This window comes from Neolamprologus brichardi, chromosome 9 (genome assembly GCF_056152115.1).
Source record: "Neolamprologus brichardi isolate AB-2024 chromosome 9, ASM5615211v1, whole genome shotgun sequence".
NCBI classification, from domain to species: domain Eukaryota; kingdom Metazoa; phylum Chordata; class Actinopteri; order Cichliformes; family Cichlidae; genus Neolamprologus; species Neolamprologus brichardi.
Window position 1 is genome coordinate 19093305 of NC_142112.1, and position 22627 is coordinate 19115931.

The 22627-nt window shown below is 40.5% G+C and overlaps 1 protein-coding gene across 1 annotated transcript; it reads left to right on the plus strand.

Annotated features, from left to right (window-relative positions):
- Positions 1-2398: 2398 nt before the first annotated feature.
- mtmr6 (myotubularin related protein 6) lies at positions 2399-15197 on the plus strand. Its single transcript, XM_006794698.3, has 15 exons — positions 2399-2604; positions 4743-4874; positions 8056-8218; positions 8358-8515; positions 11089-11217; positions 12159-12293; positions 12466-12598; positions 12727-12836; positions 12965-13090; positions 13177-13226; positions 13321-13414; positions 13508-13614; positions 13912-14046; positions 14140-14266; positions 14461-15197. The coding sequence occupies exons 1-15, from the start codon at positions 2581-2583 to the stop codon at positions 14815-14817; spliced, it is 1980 nt and encodes a 659-aa protein (XP_006794761.1). The 5' UTR covers positions 2399-2580; the 3' UTR covers positions 14818-15197.
- Positions 15198-22627: the final 7430 nt, after the last annotated feature.

Consider the following 22627-nt stretch of genomic DNA (forward strand, 5'->3'; position numbering starts at 1 on the left):
ATGCGCATGGGATTAAGTCTGGCAGTCTTGAGCAGCGGATGTACGTTGAATCCGGTGTTTCTTTCGAAATAAAAGAGGCAGCTCTAGACTATAATAACAACGAAGAATGGCTCAGAGACATTAATGTATTTGCAAAGCTGAGTATAACTGGTTGCACAATGCTGTTTCAAAATTGTCATTGTCTCTGTGAGTTTAAATAATCTGTTACTTACCTGATAAACGAGCAACAGTTCCATTATTCTGAACCCGGGGCGGATGAATGGTTCACAGGTTTGTATCAGAAATAGTTTTTGGCAACCTAATAAACCTAAAAATAATTATGAAAATAAATATGCTGCAAATGTGTTATCTGAGTTTTTCCAACATTTATTGCATTGTTCCACCTTTTTTGACCCAGAAATGTTGCAGACCATCTTTTGCAAACTCTGAAAAATATATTTTATCAATATTAATATCAATTAACAAATTAGCTATTCTACATTCTACATTTCTTATTATAAAACAGCATATAAAAATATTAATACATGTTTCAGCAGAGATTTAGTCAGATCTTTTGACATTATGTTTAGGTTTTTTTTTTTTTTGTTTTGCTCTCACTTTGATATTTGCTAGATGTAGATGTGCACAGTCCTGAATTTCATCCCTTTTTAGAGGGTGCCAAGAGGAACTGTGGCACTGCATGAGGAAGTCAGCAGTGGCAGTATGTGAGGCTGGTGCTGTACATTTGTTAGGACAGCAAGACAGTGGTGAGGTGTGTGGTAGGCAAGATGGAGCCTAGCGACATGGAGAGAAGATGTGATCTGGAGAGAAGAGGAATGGAAATCAGAAGAAACAAGACAGACACTGTGAGAGTCAGAGGGAGACATTTGGAACCATAAAGCTGCAAGGAACAGAGGAATGATAATGAAGTTGGATGAGTTTACCTGAGGTCACCCATCCGAAACAATGGACAGATTTAGAGATGAGATAGTCTGAACATGTGCAGAGGAGGGAAAAGTTAACCCACAGGGAGGCTGTATCTACTGGTGAAACGATGTTGACTATAGAGGTGGCTGTAGCTCAGGTGGCAGAGCAGGTCAGCCACTAATCATGAAGGTTGGTGGTTCGATCCCAGGTTCGATCCCAGGCTGCCAAATATCCATGGGACTAACCCCATGTTTGCCTACTGGTGGTGGTCAGAGGGCCAGTGTCTGGCAGCCTCGCCTCTGTCAGTGCGCCCCAGGGCAGCTGTGGTTACAATGTAGCTTGCCATGGCCAATGGGTGAATGACTAAATTGTAAGTTCAGAAGCGTAAAGTGCTTTGGGGTCCTTAGGGACTGAGTAAAGCGCTATACAAATGCAGGCCATTTACCATAGAGCTGAGAGGGACAAAACTTCAGCGGGGGTTTGTAGATATAGTGAAGGGGGGCATGCAGGGGAGATGATCCGCTGTACCTAAGCATTTAGGTAGTCAAATGGCGACCCAATCTCTCCAGAAAAGAGCACACTTTGTAAGTATATTTGCTTTACTTTGACAAGTAATCGTGCCAATAATTATTATAGGTTGTAAATTTTTTGTTATCTTTTATTTTGATTTCATTTTAACTTTGCTTTTCATTCAGTTAGTTTCAGCTAGTTCCCAAAGTAGGTTTGATGGTTTCAGTTCAGTTTTTATTGTTTGGAAAATGTTTAGTTTTAGTTTTGAAGTATTATTGTTTTTAGAAAATATACACTACAGGAAGGATTTAGAAAAAAATCAGTGTAGATATTATAGCATATAATGATGCGATGAGAATCCTTTGCAGGATACCTAGAAGTGGTAGTGCCAGCCAGATGTTTGTAGCTGTGGGTGTTTGGACTTTTAAAGCACTTTTAAGAAAGTTAATGTTCAATTTTAGAGAACGACTGGATGGTTCGAGTAACAGTATAATTTTAGCACTTACAGTTCCGACAGTGAGTGGTTCCCGTTACTCATCCAGTCTGAGAAAGCACTGGTTAAAGTGTTTGTGTATTTATTGATATATTTTAAGTAATTGTGTTTTATGTATATTATGGTTTTATATTTTTACAAATGCTTTATATACTTATTTATATACTTATATATATTTAATGGTCTATACCTTGTGTTGGGGGCGGGGGGGGGGGGGGGGGTTGTGTTTCTGTCTTGTTTTTATGGACATGAAGTCTGCCAATAAAGATTGAATTGAATTGAATTGAATTGAATTGAATTATAACATAAACAAAACTTTGTGAAAGCAGTTGACATACAGAGTCCCAGTAAACCTGGACATCAATGGCTCATTTTATTATTTTCCAAGTTCATTTCAGGTCGTTTTATTTATTTCAAAAATCTATTATTGTTGAATTTGATCCTGCTTTTATTTTGAAAATCCCCGCCTCAAGTGCCGACGTGCTTTGCTCAAGCTTTACGCGGATGGAGTGAAAATAATTGACAATAAACACATATCGTATGCCCCCGAAAAAGTGAAGGCGTCTTGTGCAGGAGTCGAAGCTTTCACATCATCAATGGTTCATTTCAATCCGGAAGGTGTCGTTTGAAGCTTTGTAGTCGCTGACAGCTGTTTCGACCCGGGGGGAAAAATGGAGCATATCCGAACGCCAAAGGTAGCTAACGTTTCTTGCTAATTGCAAATGGATGGGATACAGTCGGCAGCTGGGCCTTGTCTGTTTGCGATTTTGTTGGAAGGTTCGAGTGAGGCTCCGTTTTCTGGCCATCAGTGTTCAGAGTGAATTTGTGTGAATCGACGTTATAGCGTAACGGCTAGCAGGTGTCGCCAACGACTCCAAATGTCAGCAGACGTGACGAGCATCAATGAGCTGTTTGTTTTTCCCGTTCATCAGGAAGATCGGCTTCCTCTATCTAATTTTACTACTTGCACGCTCTGCTATTTATTGCGACAGATATCCACTGTTAGTACAGCCATTGAATTCAGTATGATTGAAGAAGCAAGGAAAACCCGGGCCATATCCAGCACAGACTCGCAGGGCTGACTTGGACTATACGTCAAATTGGGCGATCGCAGTTTTATCATAAGCGTAAAACGCCAAAACAGTGAGCTCACTGCCTGGGCTAAATCACTCCCAATAGACCAGATTTAAAGGAAAGCAACCAGCTGAAAAAGGCAAGACTCGAGAAGTGCTGCAGTACGAGTTTAGCCCTGCCAGGCCTGTACTGCCAGGACACACAGCAGTATCTGCAAGAGCTGATCCTTTTAACCCTTAAATCATCGATCCTTTCAAATCTAATCTACAGCCACTCAGAAACAACCAACAACAGCCAACAGTCCTAGTACATACTTCATAATCTTCATAATTCCTTTTAGTCTGCCATATGGTGGCTCGGTGTGCTTAATTTTATCTAACGTCTCTGTTTTTGATCATATTAGGAAGCAGTATGACACGATTCTTGAGGTTCAATGACAGTTGTGCTATTTGTCAGTGGGGAAAAAACAAAGAAATGCTGAGATCTGGCATGTAGACAGACGGCATGGGTGTTCCCCATTTGTCTCCACACCTTTCAGTGGTTTGTCTGGTTTAAAAGTCAGAGGAGATTATTATTTACTGTTATAGTGTTTAAAACGAACAAAGAAAACAAGCTGCTTGTTGTAGCAATCAGGGTAGTTTAAGTTGCATAGGATGAAACACAAATCCTAACATTAACTTCCCTATAAGATGGTATGAGGTCTCTGTCCTCCCTCGGTCTTCCCTTTCTCTCTAACCTGCTCTCAAGCACACGCATGTGGGCACACACATAAAAACAACTGACTTCCTGTATGTTCCAAGAAGCTGACTTATGACAGAGCCGCAACCCGCAGGTTGCCGAGCGACCGAGAGAGGCTTGATCGTTTCATCATATCTCAGCAAACGGAAACAAAGTGGAGGATGTCTGAGTCAACCGGAAACGGCTAATGTGATGAATCATGGATTCGGACAGCTAGTGCTAACAGCACTGCACAGTCCAAAAATCAGTGACTTTCCAAATGCACTTTGGCTATAGAGTGAAGGTGACAGGCGCTTTTATTTTGATATGTCTTGCTTCTGTGATGCAGAAAGCAATAAAATAGATGCAACAGTGCAGAGCAAAGTCCAATGGTGATATTATTTGTTTTTGTTTTATAGTGTTGTGACATCAGTCTCATAAAGATCTTTAGTAACACTTTAAAAAGATTGTGCTGTATAAAACTGGTTTTATTCATTTATTTATTTTTTCTAGGATGTAAACAAGAAGCACATTAAAGTTTTTTTTTAAAACCTGTTATAGCTATTAGACCTAAGCCTTCTTCCTGTGTGAAAACTCGTGACTTGAGTAAATATATTACTCATTATATCTGCTATTCTGTTTGGGCGTTTGTGGTATTAGTGCAATCAGTTGCTACACTTTCACTGTTGCAGCTACTGAATATAAATTTTTGAGAAGGAAGTAAAAACAAAATGAACTGTGTTTGACTCTTAAGCTAGATAAGATTGTTTAATTAAGAGGCAGGTGGTTTATTTATTAAGGCAGTGGCAGCAAATGTCACTTGTGACTGCACTTATTAAAATTAAACTGGCAGCTGATAGTGAGGGCCAGGTGGCCAGGATTAATTGGTGTGCTAGCCAGAACTGGTGCCAGTAATTTTTCTGTCAGGTATCAACCCTGCTCCCAAGATGCCATCTCTTGTAGACTCAGTGTATCCAGCAAGAGAAGCAAAGGGTGCTCCTGATTATTTAGATATTACCACTATGTGCATCTGTTTTTGCAGGTGGAGCAGGTGCGGCTGTTGGATCGCTTCAGCAACAAATCCGTTCACGGCACTCTGTACCTCACAGCCACGCATCTCATCTTTGTGGAGAGCAACTCTAACAACTCGGCCTCTGCTGGACAGGAGGTCTGGGTGAGTAGTTTTGTGCCAACTATGCTGCTCATTAATGCAGGTTTCAGAGTGCTTGCATATGGATGTCACCCCAACGAATGCACTGTTGTGCAGAGGCATAACTGGAGGATAGCAAGTGCTCACAGAACTTTTTCCTCCTGTTGCCAGTTTTCTATAAATTGATGGTGCAGTTTCACGCAAACCAAGTGTGCTCTTTAGACAATTTGGGCCTGTTTTTAGTCTACTAATGAATATTTTTTACCCTGCAAATGTTTTTAATACACTTCTGTTACGGCTCCTAGCCTTCGTGCAGGTTTGTTCTGTGTGTGTGTGTGTGTGTGTGTGTGTGTGTGTGTGTGTGTGTGTGTGGTTTAAAACCCCCCTTTTCTAGGTTTTGTGTCTAGGGGTATGATTCTTGCTGGGGTTCAAATCCCGAACGAGGCCCCTATGTGTGTGATATAATAATAAATTAGGTGAGTCTAAGTCAGTATCAGCGGTGTAAAGTGGTGCATGGATGAGCTGGCAAGTGTATGAGACCTGGTGTGCAAGGAAAAAGCAAGTTAAAATAACCAAACGAGGATGCAGAGGCATGAAGACAGCACAGGCACCATCACAGGACTGGAGTAAAGCACCAACGGGAGTGGAGACCGGCAAGACCTAGAGAGGTAGGGTCTTAAATAGCATCTCCTGAATCTCCACTCAGGCAACTCCTGGAACCCAAAAACCACACATGCAGAGCAAACCCGCATGAAGGCCTGGGGCCATAACAACTCCATCACTGAAGGAACCGGTGCAGTGCAACATTGCCATTGGCTGGTGGCAAAGCGATTCCTGTAGATGCCAAGACCTGGGTGGCATATGTTTTGAGCTCTCAAATCAAAACCAGAGGAATATATGCAAATGAAGGGCAAAACATACAGAAACTGGAAGTTCTGCCACATAAAGAACCATTAATGTGACCACTACAGGGAAGCCTGCAACCAGACAGTTTGTTTGCATGCGATTTGGGAAGGAGAGAAAGATTATGAAAGTTAATGTGTGGTAAGAGGAAGAGATAGAGTTTCAAAATGTGCACACGTAGTATTTGTCTGTGTGTGTTTTTCTTCCTGCTCCTGAAAGAGGATCGCTGTCAGCGCACTGTAAGAACTAGGTTAGTAACATCTAGCAGCAGCATTCTGGTTTGCTGATGGACTTATTTGTGCTGCAGTAGCGGCAAAGTGGTGGTGTTGGGTTATGCGAGAATTATGGGCGCGTGTTGCAATGAGCCTAGAGCGGGCACTGAAGATAAGAGGCTATTTAATATTGAGAAATTAGCTGCAACCGTTTAGAGCTCAGGATTTCAACACATGACTTGCAAGATTTTATTTCCCTTATTGAGTTGTGATTTGTCAGAATGACTTCATAGCATCAACTAGCCCTGTGTAGTTGGTTTTACATTGTACAATTGGCATATACATACTTGCTGGAATGGTATTACTTCTGAGTGTGCACAATAGTGTTGCACTGTATGAATCCTGTTGTTTTTTTTGTTTTGTTTTTTTAAGCACTAAGCATTTAGTGACTGGCCTACATGCTTTGTGCAGCAGAACCTGGGCCGTGACCTCTTTCCCACCATCCTTCCTGTTTTATGTGCATTACTTCCCTATGTGTGTCTGGCTCAGCGCTGTGTGTGCTGTAGAGTAATTTCAAAGTAACCGTGTGTGGTGTTTGTGTGTATCATAAAATATTAAACAGCATGTGAGTTACTGCCTTTCTCAACAGCTGGTGAGATCAGCAATTAGCCTGTGTGTGTATGTGCACGTGCGTGCGTGCGTGTCCCACTAGTCATTACCAATGCTGATCCATGTGCATCTTTATGATTTCTCTTGGTTGTGATACTCAAAATGCACTCATGAATATGGTGATGTGTGGCATCTGACTCTCTTGCCCTCTATACTTCTGGGTGATATTAAAATAATTCATGATTGAGCTGAGCTTTTTATAGCACTCTTCTGTTTAAATGCATGCTCTTGAAGCCGATCCCCCCCCCCCCCCCCCCCCCCCCACACACACACACACACTCCCCAACTAGATCCCTTTAATATTCCAAATCTTATCTGTTCTTCATTGTTTTCATATTGCAGATAACACTCTCACTGTCCACTCGTGTTCAGGTGTTCATTAATGCAAATGTCTAGTCAGCTCATAAAAGGCAGCAGCTCAGTGCATTTTGGCATGTAGGATTGTCAAGGTGGGCTGCTGAAGTTCAGAATGAGGAAGAAAAGTGATTTAACTGACAATGAATGTGGTTGATGTTGCCAGATGGACCGGTCTGAGTATTTCAGAAACTGCTGATCTACTGGGATTTCTCCTCAAAGCCATCTCTAGGGTTTACAGAAAATGGTCAGAAAAAGGGAAAATATCCAGTGAGGAGCAGTTTTCTGGGAGAAAATGCTTTGTTGATGCCAGAGATCCCAGAGGAATGGCCAGGCTGCTTTGAGCTGATAGGAAGGCAACAGTAGCTCAAATAACCGCTTGTTACAACCAAGCCGTGCAGGAGGGCATCTCTGAATGCACAACATGTGACTTTAAAGCCACAGCAGCAGAAGACCACACTGGGTACTACTCCTGTCATCTAAGAACAAATAACTGAAGCTACAATTCACACAAGGCCACCAAAATTGTACAACAGAAGACTGAAAAATGTTGGCAGATCTGATGAGTCTGCAGCATTCAGAAGGTCGAGTCAGAATTTGATGGAAATGACATGAAAGCATGAATCCATCCTGCCTTTTATCAGTACTTCAGGCTGGTGGTGTAATATTGTAAGGGATATTTCTTGGCACTTTGGTCCCTTTAATACCAACTGATCTTCATTTAAACTTTGCAAGTCTTTAGTAGTTTATTGAGCCTCTTTAAATATGAAACTATTCTCTAAACTGAGGTTTCTAAAGAGTAAGGCTTTAATTTTGACACACATGTTTTTTAAAGTGTGCATATACAATGAGTATCCCAGAGTTGAAGAAAAGCATTTGTATAACACACACAGAATATATTAGTATATGTTTATGTTTTGTAAAATATATAAACAGCACCAGGCTTTATTAACAATACGCTAATGTCATTGTTGGATAGTGTACTTTGTTTAAATTAGTGTATATCGACCCAGCCACTGTAAATCACCAGCCTCTCTTCTTTTTGCCTCCTCTTTCCTTGTCTGCAGATTTTGCACCATCATATAGCCTCTGTGGAGAAGCTGTCCCTGACCACCTCCGGCTGTCCACTGGTAATTCAGTGTCGCAACTTCAGGGTGGTTCATTTTGTTATACAGAGAGAAAGAGACTGCCACGACGTCTACAGCTCACTGCTTCGTCTTCTACGGCCAGGTCGGCTTCACTTTCTATTCGCTTTGGGCATTTCTCCCATCCACTTAATGCCTAAACAGAGATACATTGACATATTAAATAGTGCTTTCTCATCTGTCTGTGTTTAATGGATTTCTCTCTGGTTTTCTTCTCTGCGCAGTATGCTATGAAGAGCTTTATGCTTTCTCCTACAACCCCAAACAAAATGACCAGCAGCGAGAGGAAGGATGGCAGCTCATCGACTTGGGGGCGGAGTTTGAGAGGATGGGCGTCCCCTGTGACCAATGGCAGCTCACTGATGTGAACAGGGACTACAAGGTAGGTAGTAAAATCCAATGAAGTCCTCTGCCCACTATAAACTGTATTTATTTACAGATTCTAAACATTGGTACCATCACTGTGATAGTAGTAGAATTTGTGATAGTATTTATATATTATTTACTATAAGTTGACTTATAGTATTTCTGTGTATTGGTCATTGCATGTCTGCATTATGGCTTTAAAAGTGCCAGAAGAACATACTCAGAAAGGGATGTAACTCCAAACTCAAACCACACAGCTGCAAGAGTTAATGTGGAGGCTGAATGTATTTTATCTGAACTGTTATAATAGCAAATACCCAAATGTTTCCTTTAGGAATAATCCAGTTACCGTAAGATCAGGAGCCAAGCAGCCAAGGGCTCACAGGCACAGGTATAATATCAAAAATACATAATCGTGAAAATAAGTTATTTTAAGAAATAAGTGGGCCCCTAAAAGAGGTAAACTGAACAGATCTCTACTCAGAAATAATTTAAAAAATAATATCATAATTCAACAAACTCACTGGCCCAAATCAGAGACAGCTCGACCTCTGTAGCGACTGAGTAAACACAATAGAGGAAACCACTGGGACAATAACTAAATTTATTTAAATGGATAAAAAACATTCCCGCCATGTGGTCACAGCAGATGGCAAAGTCCATTAGGCTGGCCTCTGCACTTAAACCAGCTCCACCCTCAGCTTCGTCTGTTGCTTAAACAGGGATAGGCTGGAGTAGTAGATGAAAACAGAAAAAAAGAATTACTGCAGCTTATACAAGACACTGACAAAATCATGTAAACCTAAAATGTGCAACATTGTTTAGTCTTTAGCTTCGTGTCATAATGTATTAAAACAAATTAATCCGAATAATTAAACTAATTGATTGTCAAATAACTTAATTGCAAACGAAGTTAATGTGAAAATGAGGTGGGCGTATGAAAGCTTACTCTGTATCTGATTTAAACATATATTACATAATATTACCAGAGTATTTCAGTTGTGTGGTTGTGGAGAGCACCGCCACAGTGGTACAGTCTGGATTAGGGCTGTTCGATATAACATTTATATCGGATGACGATATAAAAACGTCTATCGTTTCATTTTACGCTATCGTTAGTTTCGTGGTGTCGCAAAATAAACTGTTTACGGCAATATTTTTTTTTATCGTTTTGATGGTCACTGTAGTGGCTATATTAATTTCTTAAAGTTCTCTCTTTCTCTTATATTTTATATAACCACACTACAGACGGACAAGCGCCTGTTTTTATGCGTTGTTGTTAGCAACAACGACGGTAATAGCCTCGCGTGTCCGCTTGTTTATGTTCGACATAAACCTTTCACAATAAAGCTCAAGATCCTGCTGAGACTTTTCAAAATAAACCGAATCACGTGAAAGAGCAGATTATTTACGGATGAGAATTAAAAAAAGAGCCGCCAGGTGCTAAAAAATAAACATTAGACTCAAACATTAGAACAGGCTTTTCCCCGCAGCACGCCGTGTAATAAATACTCAGAAAGAAAACGGCGGCCGTTACAACTTATGTCTAAAAATGTATAGTTTCATGCATTGGTTAAAACACTCGACTCCAGCTACATGACGCGCAGCTGGAAACACTTCCCGCAAGTCGAGCTGCCCGAGATTCACAGAATTTACAGAAAATGTTTCATTTTTGTGATTTATATCGTTATCGGACGATAGAATTCTTATATCCTTTTTGGTCATATCGCACAGCGCTAGTCTGGATTCAGCTGGCATTCAAGTGATATCACACAGGCTGTCATTATTTGGGTTTAATGACAGCCTGTTAACATTATATCCTGAGGTGCACATAAGCGGTCCGCAGGTGCGCATTAGCTGTCAAAATAAAAGACGCGCACCAGATAAGAAGTTGCAACGCGCGTTTGCGTGCATAAGATTTTCTGGAGGAGGACAGACATAAGTTTAGAACTCTAAAAGCTGTCGAAGAAGCAAGCTCCTTTAAGCAATTACTTTGGTGTTCCTCCACCTCCAAAGAAATGTTAGAAAGGAGTCCGAACCGCAAAAGAAGCGCGTATTCTCGGAAAAATGGTTGCAGGAGGTGAGCTGGCTTCAAACAAATGATGAACGCACAGAGATGTGGTGCAGAATATGCCGCGAAAATCCCACTCTAGCGGACAAAAACAGTGCTTTTTATATGTACGCGAACGCTCGTTGCAACTTCTTATCTGGTGCGCGTCTTTTATTTTGACAGCAAATGCGCACCTGCGGACCACTTATGTGCACCCGTGATTATATCACAGAAACCAGTTCGACGTTACCACATCTTAAACACATTGTGCGCTGTGGTCCAGAAGAGGGTGCTGGAGCTTCACTGTTAGTTAGCTCCAGCCTGAGTGTGATGGACTACAGAGTCTTTGAGTCAAAAGTAAGAATTTGTCTGTAAAGAAGAGCAGATCCCTGCTCACAGGCAGACTGTATATCATGTGCCTTTATAGATTGTAACATAGTAGCACGAGGCATTCACAAGGTACTGCTGTCTGAACATGGACATTAGTACATTTTTAATTTTTATTTTAGTTAATGGATTTTGTTTGTGACTCTTTTCAGGTGTGTGAGACATATCCACGGGACCTCTATGTTCCTGTCACCGCCAGTAAGCCTATCATTGTGGGGAGCTCCAAGTTCAGAAGCAAAGGACGCTTTCCTGTCCTCACTTATTTCTACCAAGAGAAGAAGGTACTTTAAAACTGTGATCATTTACATGCGCCAATATTTGTCTTTGGTCCAGTTTCGTTATTTAGCTCTCCTTGGTTAGCAAGTTGTTGAGTAGTTATTGAGCAAGATCAGAAGTCCAAATCTTAATATTCCTAAGGCAGTACAAGCAAAATGGAAATGGGATTGCTTAAATTGAAAATAGGGTCAACTCTCTCGGTTATATCAAAGTGCAAATATCATGGGAATGAACCAGTGGGATTATATATTGACACGTGCAAAGTTGAGTTGCTTGGCCAAAGGTGGATTTACAGCAAAGCTCATAAAATGTCTAACACGGAAAGGATTTGTACTCCGCTTAACAAATTTGCATGACATCTGCTCATTCGGGTTTTTTTTTTTTTGGTTTTTTTTTGGTGTGTTTGTGTATGGATGGAAATTTTGACCTTTCGCTGGCATTAGAAGAAATATCACCACGTTACAGAAATGATTAGTAACCAAGGGTCTGTGAAATTTGATGGAATAGCTGCACTTTTTTTTCTTTCTTTAATTTTCTCAAACAAAACGTCAGCATCGCTGATGAACAAACCTTGCTTCCAAAGCAAGCGAGGGAAAGAACTTCCACACCCAAAATGTGCAGCATATTTTGAATTGTGATTTTCAGGTGAAACAACATTTAGGTGAGATGAGAAGGTAATGACCTAACATTCTGGGGAATCTTCTTGTGTCAACTAGAAACACCTGACTTTTAGGGAAACAATGTAACTACTCAATGGCATTAACTAAGTAGTTACATTTATGGTGTTAGGTTAACCAAAAAAGTTTATGAGGCTCATGTAGTTGTTCCATTATAGCCAACCATTAGAAGGAAGTAACACAGGCTCAGGTGTCCTGGTTTTAAGGTTATATTTAGATTTTTTTAATAACTTCTCGTTTTTACCAATGTACTCTCTTTACCCTGACAGGCAGCAGTGTGTCGTTGTAGTCAGCCCCTCTCTGGGTTCAGTGCACGATGCCTCGAGGATGAGAGCATGCTGCAGGCCATCAGCAAAGCCAATCACAACAGCCGATTTCTTTATGTCATGGATACCAGGCCGAAGGTAAGGTGGTGACGGCCAGGCAGTTTCTCAGAATAGCAAGCGTTGTTCATTAACTTTTTAAAATTTCTTGTATGTGTAAATGGGTTCAGCACTAAATGAATGTACTTTTGAAAACAGAGTTCAGAGCTCAAATGTGTTGTTGTTTTTTTTTGTTGTTTTTTCTGTCCTGCAGCTGAACGCGCTCGCTAACAGAGCAGCAGGTAAAGGCTACGAGAATGAGGACAACTACTCCAACATCCGCTTCCAGTTTGTTGGCATTGAAAACATCCACGTGATGCGGAGCAGCCTGCAGAAGTTGCTAGAAGGTTAAACATTTGCTACAGACAGAGGATTTTAAAAAAAGAAAGAAAAGATGTTCAAAAAAAGGCTTTTTTAAAAAAAAAAAAAATGTCAGTCAGTGCACAGTTAATCTCAAATTCCTTTGATCTCTTAGTGACTGGGACTCGGTCACTTTCCATGAGTGACTACCTGGTGGGACTAGAGAGTAGTGGCTGGCTTCGGCATATCAAGGCGATAGTAGATGCTGCTGTCTTTCTCACCAGGGTAAATGTTTTCTGGTTATACTTCTTTAACTATATTCTTTCTGCTAATCAGAGGTGGAAGCTGATAAAAAGTCATTGTTGTTTTAAAAACCATATTTCTGTGCCATCTGTCTGTTCTCGTAATCCCAGGCGGTGACAGTTGAAGGAGCCAGTGTTTTGGTTCACTGCTCAGATGGATGGGACAGAACCGCCCAGGTCTGCGCCCTAGGGGCGCTGCTCATGGACCCTTACTATCGTACTATTAAAGGCTTTATGGTACCAGCCACAGACACGTGATGTTGAACATGCAGATACTCAGATGCTCCATGTTCTCTACTCTTCACTCTTTGTTTTTCTTCTAGGTACTGATAGAGAAAGACTGGATCTCTTTCGGTCACAAGTTTGCAGACAGGTGAGGTTTCAACTGGAAAATGTGAAGCACTGCATTTGCTCCAGTTCACAGTCGCAAGTTCATATTATTCTATACCTGGATTGTATGCTCTCAGGTGTGACCAACTGGACGGGGATCCGAAAGAAGTGTCTCCTATTTTCACTCAATTCCTCGAGTGCGTCTGGCAGCTGACTGAGCAGTTCCCACAGGTGAGTGGGAGAGTGCGAGCTACGTGAGATTTATATTTATTTCCTATGTTTTTTTTTTTTTTTGCTTTTATTTATCCACAACTCTCCGTTTAGGCGTTTGAGTTCAGCGAGTGGTTCCTGCTGCAGATCCACGAACATGTTCACTCCTGTCAATATGGAAACTTCCTTGGTAACAATCAGAGGCAGAGAGAGGAGTTGCAGTAAGTCAAAAACACAGATTTATGTAACAGTCGACGGTTGAAATACTTTCTAATGTCAACTGTGAAATCTATCTGTCAAGACAATCTCTTTAAAAGATCTGTGCGTCAAAAAAGCCACACCTCCGCTGGCAGATTTGTTGTCAGAGTTTGAGTTTGCAGATAACAAGAAGTGATAAAAGACATATAATGTATAATCCTTCTTTTTAGTAGAAGACAAATAGATTAATTACTATACTGTGAGCTTCATTGGACTATGTCAATATGCTCCATGTGTCTAACTGCTGTTCTGGGTTGCAGACTAAGAGAGCGGACTCACTCCCTGTGGGCATTTCTAATGAGCGAAAAACGAAACCACCTGAATCCGTTCTACAGCCCTGCGTACTCCGAAGCACATCCTGTGCTCGAGCCCTCCACCCTGCCTTATCATTTCAAGTCAGTACAGCTTGCTCCCCTTTTGGTTGCTGCTTATATCTATAAGTAAACCCTAAAGGATCTTATCTACATGTGTAACATTGTGATCACCAGGTTCTGGAGGAGTATGTACCATCAGTTTGACCGGTCCATGCACCCTCGTCAGTCTATCCTGAAAACCATTTTGACTCTGAAGGAGAACAGCCGCAAGGCAGAGAGCACGCTGCAAGCACTGGAATCTGTGAGCACATTATTGCACATTGTCATATTCCTAAGTTTTAAGCTTGATCTTAATTTTGAGTATTTAAATGACTGCATGAGTATTTTTAATATATAGTATTTAGTATTTACAGTATAGTATTTGTATTTGAGTATTTAGATGCACTTTATGTTTGGAATATGTTGTTTTATATGCTTAACTGTCGTATCATTCAGAGGCTGCAGCAGCTTGGTGTAGTCCCGGTTGCAACATCCGACCCCCTCGCACCTCCTCCCACAAGAGATCAGCTGTCCAACTCCCACAGCCTCCCGCCACGTCCCGACTCCCTCATTCTGGGAGCGCCCATCAACCACAAAGAAGTGCAGCGTCACGAGGAAGAGGATGAGCAGGAGGAGGTGGGTGAGGAGGCCACTGAGAGCACAGATACAGAGCGGACAGTAGAGGGCAGCAGTGGCACCGAGAGCAGGAAGCAGAGTTATGGAGAACTGGAAGGGACGTATAACAGTGATCTGGTCAAAGAAGAGCCAGCTGTTGTCAGCCTGGAGTTTGGTGTAGCACGTATGACCTGCTAAAACCAAAAAAACAGGGATTGTGGGAGACTGAGGGACATGAGCAACTAAGTAAGAGAGCATACTGAAACTATGTGTGTGTGTGTGTGTCTGTGTGGGTGTGTGAGAGAGAGAGAGTGGGAAGCTGTTGCTCTGTGTGGATTATGTGCCGATTTACGCATTGGTCCTGAATGGGCTGAATGGATGAAGTTGTGTGTCTGTATAGTCTAAAATCTCTAAGGAAAGCCTCATTATTATGTCATATACTGCACTTACAGTGGGGGAAAAAAAAGCTTCTTTTTTTTTTTTTATTAATGAATGTTGAAAAAGCACTATAAAAAATTAATGAATCGGGTAAGAAAAATAAATGAATCAAAAAACAAAGAAAAAAATGTCGTGTCTTGTAATTTGTACAGTCACGTTGTGCATTTTTGAAATACGTGGCCTTGATATTCTTCACACGAAAATGCAGAAAATCCCAGTTTTGGTTCATGAAATGTTTCATTTCATCCAAAGGCTGAAATCCAGCCTAATCTGATCATGTTGGTGAGCTGACATTCCTCTGGTCTGAGTGATTTAAAAAATAAATAAAATCACAGTGTAGAGAAAAAAACATTTGTTTGAAACTGTTTGCTGACAGAATAGACAGTTTGTTGACGTCGTTTCCAAGGAAATGCACATCAGGTTATGTCGTGGACAACACCAGAAGGTTTCAGAGGGATTTTCCATTATGACCTACCTACAGAGTAAATTTAACACGGACGTATATGTCACCTGTGCATTTCCGCCTTAACTAGACTGCTGTAATTTGTTGCTCTTCTTGGTGCTTCTGCACTTCGGTTGGGAAAAGAATGATGAATCATGTGTGGGGCAAATACCAAACTTGAAGTTGAGTATGTTTACATAAATACAGGAAGAACTCTAGGACAATGAAGCCTCTTTCAAAACACTTTGATCAAAATCAAGTATCTGCTAGAAAAGCCCCACATATTGCTAACATCATTTCTAACTGAAACCTGACACTTTAGAAATGATTATTTTAGAAATAATAAATAAGCCCGATGAACAGAAACTGTGTTGCTGTCAAAATAATGTACAATATTGAATATTTAACAACCCCAAAGCTGTTCAGCTGATCAACTACCAGCTGTTGTTCCCATCGATCCTTTAATCCTATTTCTCTTCTCGCATCAATCAGGTGATCTTTCTTACTAATGCTTACTGATGCTGATTCCCAAATCCTACTGGTTGTATCTGCCATGTCAGTGACTTATTATTTATGACAGCTGACCTTGATTAAAGGTCACCGGCACATAAAAAACACAGCGTGCATGCAAGGTTAAGTTCTGTGGGTTTGGATAGCTAAATACTGTTAAATTCAACAATAACCATAAAACTGATTCCCCTAACTTATTTGTGGTCTTTCTGCTTGAGAGATTTTGAAGCTCAACAAAAACCATGACATAGCAGTTCTCATAAGTAAAAAGAACTTCCTGCATCTGGCAAGTTTAGTTTCTGTGATGAATCTAAATAAAATGATGTGGAATTATTTATTTATTCATCAGAAAAAATGTCCTTGGGGCTGGATGTTGTTCGACTTTGATTTGTTTTGGGTTAGATTCACTGGAGTTGTGGCAATTCAGCACAATTTTATTTAGGCTCAGCTTGTTTTGCCATGAGTCATTACGCTTTTTTTTTTTCTTCAAGAACATATTCTATATTAGTTCCTGAATAATCATTATTGGAGCTCAGAAAGGATTTGATCTTGGATTAGATTTAGCATACAAGCAAATGCCCAACCCAATCAGTTTGCTGCACAAGAGCAAGATGTAAAACTTGGTTTAAATGAAGTTACACAGAGTTCGTGTGTGTATTTGTCTGCCCTGCAAGCTCTTTTCATCCTGCTGTGTTACATCCAGCCAACTTGCTTCTAAATTCTTTATGGAATTCAGACTAGTAGCTTTTGCAGTGAACTTGTTCCTTCTTAAACGCCACTCAGTCCACAGCCCTCAGATGCCGTGGGACTAAATGTAGCAATAAATTGAGGTCTGTGTTTACTTTCAGAAGCCAATTAGACAAAGTGAGCACTGGCCCTTAGACAAATCAGTGTCTATGAGCGAATAAAGTCATTATTCAGCTGTAACGACTTGGAATAGAGAGAGGCTGGCAGTGCAACGTGATGTGATGTGTAAACCCACTGTGCCACTTTACTCTAAAGCTCCATAATATATGAACTGAAAGAAGAACGGGCACAATAACTGATGTGTAAAGTGCCTCTATATGAAAATAACTAAAAGAAAAAGGGGACTTAATCTTCTACTTTAATTCTCTCTTTTCTTCTCTTCTTAATTTTTGCTCACATTTTCTAACTGATTATTCAAAAAGACCTTAAAGGTGACCAGTTATTTCCATGAATCGCCACTGATGACTTGAATGTGTAAAAGAAGGACCTTGTTTATGGTTTAAACAAGTAAAAAGTGAAACAACAACAAAAAAAAACCCCCACTGCATTAGAGCGTCAGAGCTTTTACATGACTCGGCCCCTTTTTGGAATGTGGATAAACAGTAAATCATGTTAATCCACAATCAGCTCTAAGTTTTCTCTCTCTCGTGTTAGAATGGTCTTCCTGTAGCCTACTTGTGCATATTACCTTACATTAAACATTGAGAAGTCTCTTCCAGAGACAAGCTGCCGAGGGCTCTCCCAGGGCTCTGAATCATTCAGATGAGTAGCTTATTGCACGCCATTCTGGTAGAACACTTTACCGGACAAGGAGGAAATGCTGTACTTACAATCAGGGCCAAATAGTCTACATATCGGCAGAGCATATGCTATATACATGAGCACACATGTATGCATGTTGTATGTGCATTTTTTGTTTTTTGGTCTGTGTGGAAAATTGGTTTGCGCCATTGCCCTGTATATAACATGTGACTAAAATCTCTGATGATTGTATTACTTTTAGGACATGAATCTATTTTTATGTATCAGGCTGACACACAAGTGCAGTGTTTCGAACGAGGCAGTGGCAGCCCAGAATATATCAACGGCATTTGTAAATTGACTACAACACTTGGCTATTTATGCCCTTGTGTAATTTATTATAGCCATTCTCTGTCATATGACACAGCTTCTATGGCCTTTTTCAGCTTTCCAATATAGCCACTGTACATTTCTGTATAATTATTTTGATGAATGCATTTGAAATAGGTATGTTTTACAGTGGGCTGTGGTGGCGCCACACAGCTGTTAGCCGGACAGTGTTATTTACATGGGGGTTGGACAGATACTGATGTCTCCCAGAAAGTTTATACATTTCATTTTTAATCATTTTTATTTATATGTTTTTGTCATAATTTGTAGAGTGTAGAAGTACAGGGGTGTCAAACATAAGGCCCCGGGGGACAGAATCCGCCCAGCAAAGACTTCAATCCGGCTTACTAGATGACTTTGGAAAATGTGAAAGGGAACAGAAATTTTGGACTTTTAATTGTATTTTCACAATTTTTAAAGCTTTTCTGACTGATAAAGACCTCCCATATGGCTACACAGAAGTAATTAAGTTATAGATTTCTGTAGTTTTCTTTTGCACTGATAGATTGCTTTCTGGTGAAATAGAGGTTATTTTTTTTAATATAAGATATCTCTGGGATTACATTTGCACACTGGCAGGAAGGGCAGTTTCACTGGTGCAGCCAACAAAAGATCAAAATAAGCTGTATGTAGCCTGCGATGTAAAAAGAGTTTGACATCCCTGCTCTAGACAGTCGTTTCTGGTAAGTTTTATTTCGGGTCAAACTGAATGAAATAATAAGGGAATGTGGTATTTGAGTGTTCAGATAAAGTTGGATAGTGATATGTAGTATTTAAACTCCTAAGACCCAAACTCGTTCATGGCATGCATTTTTAATTTCATTTTGCTATTTGGGCTGATTGAGACCTGATGAATGTAAAAACAAAGAATTAACAGATTTTTTTATTTTATCTGATTTTTGTTTCTGAGAAAAATGAGGTTCTCATAAGAAGGCATTCGTTTTAAATTTCGATAGAACAGGCAGTATAATGTCCTCATAAGTGGTAATCAGGCCCTTGTAGAGCAAAATTTTTAGTATTTTGGTCTAGACAACCCAAAATGTGATGTGGACACCAGGTCCTAGGAGCATAAGAATCAATTAATTTAGCATTTATATGATGCAACTCCATTTCTATGAGTTTGTGCAAAGTTGCTACTTGTTGTATGTGGTGGCCAGAGGTATAACCACGCTTTAGCCTCAGCCTCTGACAGTAGGACAGCATAAATTATAACGGTAATGAAAATCCCCTCCAGATCTGTCATCTCAGCAAGTAGGCAACTAGAGGTCCAGAATAAATGAGTCTAAATGAATAAAAGGAACATTTTTACTCCAAACAGTCGAATAACTTGCCTCAAAAAAGTAATTAATGTACAAACATTTTGACCCTGACATATTCAGAAAAATTGATAATTACTGCATGATTGCATTGCAGGGAACACGTATAACTTTTATATACTTTGGGTTGCTTTTTCTGTGTTATAAAGTTTTTGCAGTGTTTTGAGTGTAAAAGTGTCTGAGCTCTCTGGGTTTAGGCAGCTTAATAACATTTAGTACAGCTCCCTGTTGATTACCAAAGTAACAAAAGAGCACAAGCAGTAATCCTTGGGGGTTTAATTTTCATTAACACACAAACAGGAACACACACAGACACACACCGTAGCTTAGTTTAATCCAGAGCTGGAAGACCCCCTGTGCTGACACAATCTGACCGATAGAACCCCTAATAATGATGATAAAGACTATGTGGTGTGTATGTGTGCCTGTGCCAGGCAGCTAACCGCTGATGTATGATCAGCCACACCTGTGTCTTGTGTGTGTTTCTAGTCTTTGTTAAACCTCTTGCTTGGATCCTGTTGTGCTGTTTTCACAGATGTGGTTCCTTGAAAGGAAAGTGGGTAGATTGCTGATTGTATTGTTCTCACATTTGAAAAGATTCCCGTAGTTACTGATATGTACTACGTCTGACTGACAGCTAAAACTATTGTGGTTTGTTATGTGAACCTACAGTCATGACCACATCAGAGCTACTTCTTTGTTGGTGTCCTCTATGATCCGCAGATAACAAAACGCTCAGTGAGATTACTGATAAGATACGTGACTTATTATTATTCAAGTGAGGCAAAGTTCAGACACTCTGTGGGGATGTTCTGGTTTCTTTTTCTCCTACATGTGAAACTGAAGCAGGAATCCCATAGATGACTTTCTAAAATAATAAAGGTGTTAAAGCAGGAGCCTAAAATAGCATAATGTGTTTTAATGTAATGACCCTTTGCATTCTTTTTATATTGGTCACATACCAAGATTAAAAGACTTAATATGTGACCGATTTAAAAAGACTGATGTGGACTGAACGAGGATGATGTCATGACTGTGACACATGACTGTGACACATGACTGTGACACTATCAGACAGTTCAAGATGGATAATAAGGATACACGCTCGAATTAATTAGGTTATTTACACCCTGATGTGAAGACACTGAAACTCTTTACAAAATTTAAAGCACTATTTAGCTTTGTTGACAGATATGCATTTCCTTGAAATGATTTACATCTCTTTCACAACTTCTGCCTGGTAAAGGGTGTACACACAATGCAAGCTTCACATAACAACACACAGTCTGTTTTTCTTTTCTTAGCAAGACAAATTAGGCATTTGAAAAAAAAAAAGTATTTGCATCCTGAGGCTCTTTCCTCACAGAGGAATGGAAAAAAAAGACATTCAGCTGCTACTTGTGGGCACTGTGCAGTGGAAGCGCACTGACATAAAAGAGGAACCATATTAACAGACAAAACAGTGAGAGACATGAGAGCGAGAAAATGTCCTCCAACTGTCCCACTTAATGCTCAGCTTCGCTCAGGGGGCTGAAATGGGAACCCTTTTTAGAGAGGGTGGGGGCACGGAGTAGGAGGGATAATAGGGTGTGGGCTTCTTGTATTGCATGTGTGAATCTGCCTTAGCTGGTACAAGTGGACTGAAAAGAATAATTAGGTTGCAAGGAGAGCACATGTTGCATTATCCAAGCACCAAACTAACCAAACCAGTTCAATATCCACAAAAGCCTCTGGACAAAAGTTCTTTTACACTTACATACAAGCCCCATGCTTTTACAAACGGCCTCATATATATGTGAGTGTGTGGGTGTGTATTGCTTTCCTATGTCCTCCATTTAAATGCAGTTATACAAACTGCTCGATAAGTCCGATATGGTCTAATGGTCTCCATTGTGGAATATAGTAACATTGTCGTAACGTGTGCATTTGCTTCAATAATTTACTGATGTTTAAAGCACTGTAATAATGTACACTGCCACTCTAAGAGCTAAGCAAAATCCTTTGTCTCATCATGCGATAACTGAGCTCCTTCATCAGTCTCCACTCATCAATCCACCTGCCATCTGCTGCTTAGACTCAGCTTCAAGTCCATGCAGCAGCCAGCTGACCTGCTAGCACTGCTGTAGGGCATTCTGCTTGAACATCTGATGTACCTGAAAACATGCATAGCGGGTGACTGACTGGCAAGTAGACAGGCTGGCTGACTGACTCTTGGGGACATATTATCTTTCTTATTGGTGGGGGGGAGGGGGGGGGAGGGGGAGCATAGGGATGATATGCTTCGACGCTTCACTCTGGGGAAGCCCTCAAAAAGTGTTTGTGTGGGTGTGAGCATGTCTCTAGATTTGTGGTTGTGTGTATTGGGCTCATGAATGCAGACATTGTTTGATAGCAGTGGGATGGAAGAGGAGAGCCTGTGCTCACAGTCACTGTGGAGGAGGAGGAGGAGAGAAAAGGAGAAGGGGAGGGAAGGGAAGGAAGGTTTGTAAGTGGGTCGGGATAACAGGGAGATTCATGGGGGGTTGGGAGCACCCCCAGTGGATTGCACTCAGAAAAAAGGAGAACTGGGTGGATCTACGGTAAATGGTGATTATGTAATTTGTTCAGATATACAAACTGATTGCCATTCTCCAAAAAAACAAACAAACAAACTGAGATGTGGAAAAATGATTTCACTCTTTATTATTATAATTTTTTTTTTTTTAATGTATAATACCCTACTTCATTCACAATTTTACTTATTAGCACAAATGCATTTTGATAATAAAACTGGAACACTTGTGCACTTTGTAAAGACACAACGACAATGAACAAAAGTCAGCAAGTTGATCCACTGCCACAAGGTTTCCTTCTAGTTTGTGAACAGTTAATTGTTCTACATGCCTGCAGAAACTGTACTGGTTGCCAAGGTATGCTCTGAAACTATAACTAATGTGAAAAGAAAGAGTGTACTGTGGGCTGGATAATTGGTGACACAAAATCACAAACACAAGGAAACTGAGGATGACGTGATGACAGTTATATGTGGCATCACAGGGCTCAGACACCTGGCCCTGTGTGTCCATATGGAAGAGGCCTCAAGGCCATATGGCTTATATGTGTGTCTCAAACTCTATTGAAGGCTGTGCTATTTGTGTTTGTATGTTTGTCTACTTGTAAGTTGTGAGGGGCCTAAATCTTTTTGTAGAGTCACTTGTAAGTCATTTAAGTTGTGGATGAGAAATTGGTTGTGACTGGGAGGTTAAGACCTCCGTATCCCTTGAAATAACAAAAGCATGACTGCACTGACATTTCTAAATCCATATCCTGGTCTAAGCCCGCTCATACTGTTGATCAGCAGGTCTTGTTTTTGAGTCCACTAATTCGCACTTGTGATGTGCTTAGTTTCATTTACTTTGAGCTTTCCACCCTCACACTCCTATTT

Bases quoted from the DNA above. Each gene is read 5' to 3' on its own strand.
- mtmr6 (XM_006794698.3), top strand. From the start codon at position 2,581: ATGGAGCATATCCGAACGCCAAAG. The intron at 11,218-12,158 runs GTACTTTAAAAC...TTACCCTGACAG, and splicing joins ATTTCTACCAAGAGAAGAAG to GCAGCAGTGTGTCGTTGTAG. The intron at 12,599-12,726 runs GTTAAACATTTG...TTGATCTCTTAG, and splicing joins CCTGCAGAAGTTGCTAGAAG to TGACTGGGACTCGGTCACTT.